The 9600-nt window shown below is 45.9% G+C and overlaps 1 protein-coding gene across 1 annotated transcript in view; it reads right to left on the reverse strand.

The window, feature by feature from the left end:
• The window catches only part of ppid (peptidylprolyl isomerase D), a 48446-nt gene extending 42124 nt beyond the window's left edge, over positions 1 to 6322 (reverse strand). The window contains exon 1 of the mRNA XM_070871780.1: positions 6167 to 6322. Coding sequence (XP_070727881.1) covers positions 6167 to 6251 — 85 coding nt within the window. The 5' untranslated portion in view covers positions 6252 to 6322. The remainder of the gene's footprint in view (positions 1 to 6166) is intronic.
• Between the last annotated feature and the right edge of the window lie 3278 nt (positions 6323 to 9600).

The following is a 9600-nucleotide window of genomic DNA, read 5'->3' on the forward strand; positions in this document are numbered from 1 at the left end:
AACCACAAATGTAAGAATCTATGGATTACTACCGGAGCCACGAGCAAATTTGCATAGGGTAAATAAGATCAGAGAGTTAAACACATGGCTCGAAGACAGGTGTTGGAGAAATGGGTTTTGGTTCATGGGACATTGGCACCAGTACTGGGGTAAGAGGGAGCTGTTCTGCTGTGATGGGCTCCACTTAGACTGTGCTGGGACTAGGGTCCTAGTGAATCAAATAACTAATTAATGGGGCGGGGGGGGGGGGGTTGGATTCAGGTGAGCGAAAATTTTAAAAGTCAAAGAATAAGGAGAAGGCAATGGAGCAGGGTAGCACAGTGGCGGGGGGGGGGGGGGGAAGAGTGAAAACCAGAGCGTGCCAGGGCAGGACAGAATGCATAAACATAAAGGTGAATCAGGAAGTGGGGTTCAAAGCAGGAAAAAAAAAGGTTAAAACATTTTTTTAAACTCTAGATGAGTTGACAGCACAGATAGGTATGATCTGATAGCCATTACAGAGACGTGGTTGCAAGGGGACCAGGACTCAAAACTAAATATTCAGTGCTATTTGACAATTCGGAAATACAGACAGAAAGGAAAAGGAGGTGGGTATCACTGTTAATAAAGAATGAGATCAATGTGTTAGTGAGAAATGATATTGGCTCAGAAGATCAAGATGTTGAATCAGTTTGGGAGGAGATAAGGAATAATAAAGGGGAAAAGTCGCTGGTGGGTGTAGTCTATAGGCCCCCTAACAGTAGCTACACTGTTGGATGGAGTATAAATCAAGAAATAATGAAGGCTTGTAAAAAAGGAACAGCAATAATCATGGGCGATTTTAGTCTTCATATTGATTGGACAAATCAAATTGGCCATGAAGAAAGAGTTCATAATGTGTATCCGGGATAGTTTCCTTGAACAGTAAGTTGCAGAACCAACAGGCCATCTTAGATCTGGTACTGTGTTATGAGACAGGATTAATAAATGATCTCCTAGCAAAGGATCCTCTAGGAATGAGGGACCATAACATGGTTGAATTTCAAATTCAGTTGGAGGGTGAGAAAGTTGGATCTCAAACCAATGTCCTAAGCTTAATTAAAGGAGCCTACAAAGATATAGAAACATAGAAAATAGGTGCAGGAGTAGGCCATTCGGCAGAGTTGGCTAAAGTGGAGAGGGAAAATAGATTAAAGTATGGGACGGTTAGCAGACATTTGAGATATTTCATAACTCACAACAAAAATATATCCCAATGAGAAGACTGTAAGAGAAGGGATAACTATCAGTGGCTAAATAAGGAAATAAAGGATGGTATCTGTTATGTATGTCAACCTGTAAATACCATGTCTAACCACCAGAGGGCTTGTCCCTTGGAGTCCCAAGGGATCCCACAATCCCTTGGGAGCACCTGTATATAAGGCCTCACAGGCTGGAGAGGCACTCCGAGATCTGTAATAAAGGACTACGGTCACACCTTACTTTGAGCTTGCAGTATCTAGTCTGACTCTTTATTCAAGATACAACAGTATCAAATTGAAAATAAGGGCATACAATATGGCCAAGACTAGTGGGAGGCCAGAGGATTGGGAAACTTTTAAAAGCAAGCAAAGAATGACTAAAAAAATGATAGAGAGGGAAGATAGATTATGAAAGTAAACGAGCACGGAATATAAAAACAGATAGTAAGATTTTCTACAGGTACATCAAAAGGAAGAGTGGCTAAAGTAAATGTTGGTCCCCTAGAGGAAGAGACTGGGAAATTAATAATGGAGAACAGGGAAAGGGCAGAGACGTTGAACAAATATTTTGTATCGATCTTCATGGTAGAAGACACTAAAAACATCCCAATAGTGGATAACCAAGCGCCTATAGGGAGGGAGGAACTTATTAATACAATCACTATCACTAAAGTAGTAGTACTCGGTAAAATAATGGGAGTAGTCCCCTGGACCTGATGGCTTACATCCTAGGGTCAAGAGAAGTGTCTGCAGAGATAGTGGATGCATTGGTTGTAACCTAACAAAATTCCCTGGATTCTGCGATGATCCCAGCGGATTGGAAAACCGCAAATGTAATGCCTCTATTTTAAAAAGGAGGCAGATAAAAAGCAGGAAACTATAGACCAGTTAGCCTAACATCTGTCGTTGGGAAAATGCTGGAGTCCATTATTAAGGAAGCAGTAGCGGGACATTTGGAAAAGCATGATTTAATCAAGCAGAGTCAGCATGGTTCTATGAAAGCAAAATCATGTTTGACAAATGTGCTGGAGTTCTTTGAGGATGTAACGAACAGGGTGGATAAGGGAGAAACCAGTGGATTGGGTGTATTTGGATTTCCTGAAGGCATTCGATATGGTGCCACATAAAAGATTACTGCACAAGATGAAAGTTCACAGGTTTGGGGGTAATATATTAGCATGGGTAGAGGATTGGCTATCTAACAGAAAACAGAGTCGGGATAAGTGGGTCATTTTCCAGTCTGCAAACAGTAACTAATGGGGTGCTGCAGGGAACGATGCTGGGGCCTCATCTTTTTACAATCTATAGTAATGTCTTGGATGAATGGACCAAGTGTAAAGTAGCCACTTTTGCTGATGATACAAAGATGGATGGGAAAGCAAATTGTAAGGAGGACACAAACAATCTGCAAAAGGATATAGACAGGCTAAATGAGTGGACAAAAATTTGTCAGATGGTGTATAATGTGGGGAAATATGAGGTTATCCACTTTGGCAGAAAAAGATAGAAAAGCAAATTATAATTTAAATGGAGAAAAATTGCAAAATGCAGCAATACAGAGGGACTTGGGGGTCTTTGTGCATGAAACCCAAAAAGTGAGTATGCAGGTACAGAAAGCAATCAGGAAGGCACATGGAATGTTGGCCTTTATTGCAATGGGGATAGAGTATTGCCCTACTACAACTGTACAGGGAATTGGTGAGGCCACACCTAGAGTACTGCATACAATTTTGGTCTCCGTATAGAAGGAAGGATATACTTGCATTGGAGGCTGATCAGAGAAGGTTCACTCGGTTGTTTCCGGAGATATGGGAGTTGACTTATGAAGATAGGTTTGAGTAGGTTGGCCTACTCTTCGGAACATAAGAAAAAGGAGCAGGAGTCGGCCATACGGCCCCTCGGGCCTACTCCGCCATTTAATACGATCGTGGCTGATCCGATCATGGACTCAAGTCCACTTCCCTGCCCACTCCCCATAACCCCTTAACGGTTAAGAAACTGTCTATCTCCATCTTAAATTTATTCAATGTCCTGGCTTCCACAGCTCTCGGAGACAGCAAATTCTACAGATTTACAACCCTCAAAGAAGAAACTCCTAATCTCAGAATAAGAGGCCGCCCATTTAAAACTAAGATTATGCCCTCTAATTCTAGTCTCCCCCATCAGTGGAAACATCCTCTCTGCATCTACCTTGTCAAGCCCCCTCATAATCTTATATGTTTCGATAAGATCACCTCTCATGCTTCTGAATTCCAATGAGTAGAGGCCCAACCTACTCAACATTTCCTCATAAGTCAACCCCCTCATCTCCGGAATCAACCTAGTGAACCTTCTCTGAACTGCCTCCAAAGCAAGTATGTCCTTTTGTAAATATGGAAATCAAAACTGTACGCAGTAATCCAAGTGTAGCTGTATAACTGTAGCAAGACTTCCCTGCTTTTATACTCCATCCCCTTTGCAATAAAGGCCAAGATTCATTGGAGTTCAGAAGAATGAGGGGTGATCTTATTGAAACATACAAGATAAGGAGAGGGCTTGGCAAGGTGGATGCAAAGAGGATATTTCCACTCATAGGGGAAACTAAAACTAGGGGACATAGTCTCAGAATAAGGGGCCGCCCATTTAAAACTGAGATGAGGAGGAATTTCTTCTCAGGAGGGTTGTAAAGCTATGGAATTCTCTGCCCCAGAGCTGTGGAGGCTGGGTCATTGAATATACTTAATGCAGAGATGTAGACAGATTTTTGAGCGATAAAGAAATAAAGGGTTATGGGGAGCGGGCAGGGAAATGGAGCCAAGTCCATGATCAGATGCCATTATCTTATTAAATCGCAGAGCAGGCTCAAGGGGCCAGGTGACCCACTCCTGCTCCTATTTCTTATGTTCTTATGTATCATCAGCAAACTTGGATATACCCTGTATTACATTTGGTCCCCTCATCTAAAATCATTGATATTGATGGCGAATAGCTGGGACCCGAGCACCGATCCTTGCGGCACCTCACCCGAAAATGACCCGGTTATTCCTACTCTCTGTTTTCTGTCCGTCAACCAATCCTCAATCCATGCTATTATATTACCCCCAATATCCTGCAGCACTTTATCAAATGTCTTCTGAAAAATCCAAATACACCACATCCACTGGTCTCCCTTTATCTATTCGGCTAGTTACAATCTCAAAATTCTCTGAACAAATTTGTCTAACATGATTTTCTTTCATAAATCCATGTTGACTTTGCCCAATCCTATTGTTATTTTCTAAGTACCCTGTTACCACATCCTTAATAATAGATTCTAACATTTTCCCTACTACTGATGTCAGGCTAACTGGTCTGTAGTCCCCATTTTCTCTCTCCCTCCGTTCTTAAATAGCAGTGTTACATTAGCTACCTTCCAATCCGTGGGAACCTTTCTAGAATCTATGGAATTTTGGAAGATGACAACCAATACATCCACTATCTCTATAGCCACCTCTCTCAAAACCCTAGGATGTAGGCCATCAGGTCCAGGGGATTTATCAGCTTTCAGTCCCATTAATTTCTCCAGTACTATTTTTTCACTAATACTAATTTCTTTCAGTTCCTCATTCTCGTTAGATCCTTGGTACTCCACTATTTCCAGATGGTTATTAGTGTCTTATTCCATTAAGACAAACACAAAGTATTTGTTTAATTTCTCTGCCATTTCCTTATTCCCCATTATCATTTCTCCTGTCTTAGCCTGTAGGGGAGAGACACAATGGGCTTTTACCTTTCTGATCAGTCTGCCATGTGGAATCTTGTTAAAAGCCTTGCTAAAAACCATGTAGACTACATGAAACGAACTACCCTCATCCACCCTACTTGTTACCTCCTCAAAAAATTCAATCAAGTTAGTCAGACAGGACCTTCCCTTAACAATTCCATGTTGACTTTCCTTGATTAATCAATGTCTTTTTAAAATAATGATTAATACTGTCCCTCAGAATTTTTTCCACAATTTGCCCACCACTGAGGTTAGGCTGACTGACCTGTTCCCTTTCTCCCTTTTGAAAATAACCATTAAATCTGCTTCCAACACCCTTTCAGGCACTGCATTCCAGATCATCATAACTTCTCTTCTCCACTGGTTCTTTTGCCACTCATCTTAAATCTGGCAAAAGCAAAATACTGCAGATGCTGGAAATTTTAAATAAAAACTGAAAATGCTGGAAATACTCAGCAGGTCAGGCAGCATCTGTGGAGAGAGAAACGGAGTTAACATTTCAGGTCGATGACTCTTGTTCTGACCCTGACCGGCTAAGTATTTCCATCATTTTCTGTTTTTATTATCTTAAATCTGTGTCCTCCTCTCAGTGGAAACAAGTTATACTTATTTACTCTAACCCCTCCTCCTTCCTAACTGTCAGCAACAAAGCCAATTATAGCACTCCTACTGAAATCTGCTATTCAGCACATACTGAAGATCAAACCTGGGACCTTCCCGGTCTGCAGATAAACTTATCGAGACAGCGAAATAGCCGGATACTGACCCACTCAAGCACAATCTGTATGACAAATATTCACTGTAGAGGTGAAACCAGGGGATTATCATGGTTCTCGTTGAAATACTCACAATTCCTTCTCGCCGTTACCACGCAAGATGTGCGTGTCTTTATCGAATCACTTAATTGTAAAATTAATAGGGGAGGAAAGCACGTGGCTAGAAGCAACATGATAACTAGTAAGAGTCTGTTCGCATTTGACTTTGAACAACGCAGACGGTTCTCGAAACTTCTACGGTTAAGAATGTTCTCGAATCCTTCAACACAAGATCAGTCAAATAAAAGCTATTTTTGCTGGAGGGACGATGAATGAAAAGGGTGCGAGTGCGGCAGGGACCCCGGCAACCCGCAGACACAAAGGGAGTGAGCGAGCCGCCGATCCGGGCCAGGCCGGGCCGCCTTCTAACCTCACCTCTACCGCCTTACCTGTCTCGCCCGCGATCTTCACGTCCAGATAGACCCGCGGGTTCGCGGCGTTGGGAGGCTGTGCTTTGGGAGTAGGATTGGACATTCCGGCGGTCCTCGCTCACACTGCGGGCAACAGGCGCGCAGCAGCTTCCGTTACCAGCCACCGGACATCCGGTCGGCCTCTCCTCCCTCCCACTGCGGCCTGGGCAGAGGTCCTGGCCACTCGCCACTGCACCACTTACCGCTCAGATTAATCTTTCACCGTTTACAGTATAGTTTAAAAATACATTAACACTGTATTTGCAATTAGTTCAACATGGTGCTTCAAATCCCTAGTTTGTAAAAGTTTTAAGACGTGCACCAACTTAGGTAAAGCAGTGGTGCCAAGCCCAGTGTCTCATAAATCAAGAGACAAAATCTTAAAAACATGAGATTTGGTATAGAAATCGATTTCTCGCTGACCTTTGCTCCCGGACAGATGGATCAGTGGGCCCGCTGTTGCAACACTCGCAGGCTGGCCTTCTTTCCTCAACAGAACCATCATCATAGGCAGTCCCTCGGAATCGAGGAAGACTTGCTTCCACTCTTAAAAATGAGCCTTTAGATGGCTGAACAGTTCAATACAACTCTTGTTGCAAAACAAAAATAACGTTAAATCAAGTGCCCCCTTAACTCCAAACAGTTTACAAGTGCCTTTTTTTTTTGTGGTTTTTTTTGGCACTGAAACCATAAATTATACAAGTGCCCCCTATAAAAGGGGAGAGGGACACTAAAACCCGGCAATAAAACAAATTAAACTTTAAAACACATAAAATCAAATTAAAATTTGGTTGCCGGGGGTGATGATGGACTCCAGTCCCTCCGGCGCCCACCTCTCGCGGAAGGCCGCGAGCGTACCGGTGGACACCGCGTGCTCCATCTCCAGGGACACCCTGGCTTGGATGTAAGCGCGAAAGAGAGGCAGGCAGTCGGGCTGAACGACCCCCTCGACTGCCCGCTGCTTGGACCGGCTGATGGCACTCTTGGCCGTGCCCAGGAGCAATCCTACGAGGAGGCCTTCGGACCTACCCGCTCCCCTCCGCACAGGGTGTCCAAAGATCAGGAGCGTGGGACTGAAGTGCAATCAGAAATTGAGGAGCAGCCCCTTTAAATAATGGAACAGGGGCTGCAACCTCGCACATTCGATAAAAACATGGAACACGGACTCTTCCAGACCGCAGAAATTGCAGGCGGCCTGGGAGCCCGTGAACCAACTTAAAAATTTGTTGCACAGGACTGCTCCATGCACCGCCCTCCAGGCCAGGTCCCCGATAAATAGTGGGAGGACTCCCGCGTAGAGTGCACTCCAGCGGGGACCCCCGCCTCCTCCAGACGGCAAGGTGGTGCGCCATGGCATGTCCGGACGGCAGACGAGGATGGCAAGGTTGAGAGTATGCAGGAGCAGCCCGTACAGGAAACCCCTCCGCGCAGAACTGAAAGGCACGGAGGAGATTTCCCGAAGGTGGCTCAAGTCGTGAGGCGCCGGCTCCTGAGGGTGGTTTCGGGGCTTGGCGCCGATGAGGAATTCCATCCGGACGGGGGTCAGTTCGGAGTTCAATACAAGAACCACAGTCCCTGTCACAGGTGGGACAGATAGTCGTTGAGGGAAAAAGTGGGTGGGATTGGTTTGCCGCACGCTCTTTCCGCTGTCTGCGCTTGATTTCTGCATGCTCTCGGGGATGAGACTCGAGATGCCCAGCGCCCTCACGGATGCACTTCCTCCACTTAGTGCGGTCTTTGGCCAAGGACTCCCAGGTGTCAGTGGGGTGTTGCACTTTTTCAGGGAGGCTTTCAGGGTGACCCTGTAACATTTCCCCTGCCCACCTTTGGCTCGTTTGCCGTGAAGGATTTCCGAGTAGAGCACTTGGTTTAGGAGTCTCGTGTCTGGCATGCGAATGATGTGGCCTGCCCAGCGGAGCTGATCAAGTGTGGTCAGTGCTTCAAGCTGGGGATGTTGGCCTGGTCGAGGACGCTAATGTTGGTGCGTCTGTCCTCCCGGGGGATTTGTAGGGTCTTGCGGACACATCATTGGTGATATTTCTCCAGCAACTTGAGGTGTCTGCTGCACATGGTCCATGTCTCTGAGCCATACTGGAAGGCGGGTATTACTACAGCCCTGTAGACCATGAGCTTGGTGACAGTCTTGAGGGCCTGGTCTTCAAACACTCTTTTCCTCAGGCAGCCAAAGGCTGCACTGGCGCACTGGAGGCGGTGTTGAACCTTGTCGTCAATGTCTGCTCTTGTTGATAATAGGCTCCCGAGGTATGGGAAATGGTCCACGTTGTCCAGGGCCGTGGCGTGGATCTTGATGACTGGGGGGGGCAATGCTGTGCAGTGAGGACAGGCTGGTGGAGGACCTTTGTCTTACGGATGTTTAGCGTAAGGCCCATGCTTTCGTACGCCTCAGTAAATACGTCCACTATGTCCTGGAGTTCAGCCTCTGTATGTGCGCAGACGCCGGCGTCATCCGCATACTGTAGCTCGACGACAGAGGTTGGGGTGGTTTTGGACCTGGCCCGGAGACACCGCAGGTTGAACAGGTTCCCACTGGTTCTGTAGTTTAGTTCCACTCCAGCGGGGAGCTTGTTGACTGTGAGGTGGAGCATGGCAGTGAGAAGATTGAGAAGAGGGTTGGGGCGATGATGCAGCCCTATTTGACCCCGGACCAGACGTGGATTGGGTCTGTAATGGATCCGTTGCTAAGGATCACGGCCTGCATGTCGTCGTGGAGCAGGCAGAGGATGGTGTCGAACTTTTGGGGGCATCCGAAATGGCAATATAACCTCGTCCAGCCGTACAACCCTCTGAGATCTCTGTGCTCTTCCAATTCTGGCCTCTTGCGCATTCCCGATCTTAATCACTACCATTGACGGCCGTGCCTTCAGCTGCCATGGCCCTAAGCTCTGGAATTCCCTCTCCAAACCTCTGCTCCTCTCTCTGATCCTTTAAAACGCTCCTTAAAACCTACCTTTGTGACAGTGCTTTTGGTCACCTGCCCTAATATCTCCTTATGTGGCTCAACGTAGCACCTTGGGACGTTTTTCTATAAAGGGGCTATATAAGAACATAAGAACATAAGAATTAGGAACAGGAGTAGGCCATCTAGCCCCTCGAGCCTGCTCCGCCATTCAAAAAGATCATTGCTGATCTGGCCGTGGACTCAGCTCCACTTACCCGCCCGCTCCCCATACCCCTTAATTCCCTTATTGGTTAAAAATTTATCTATCTGTGATTTGAATACATTCAATGAGCTAGCCTCAACTGCTCCCCTGGGCAGAGAATTCCACAGATTCACAACCCTCTGGGAGAAGAACATAAGAATTAAGAGCAGGAGTAGGCCATTGAGCCCCTCAAGCCTGCTCAATAAGATCATGGCTGATCTACCTCAACTCCACTTTCCTGCACTATCCCCA

This window comes from Pristiophorus japonicus, chromosome 2 (assembly GCF_044704955.1).
Source record: "Pristiophorus japonicus isolate sPriJap1 chromosome 2, sPriJap1.hap1, whole genome shotgun sequence".
Lineage (NCBI taxonomy): Eukaryota > Metazoa > Chordata > Chondrichthyes > Pristiophoridae > Pristiophorus > Pristiophorus japonicus.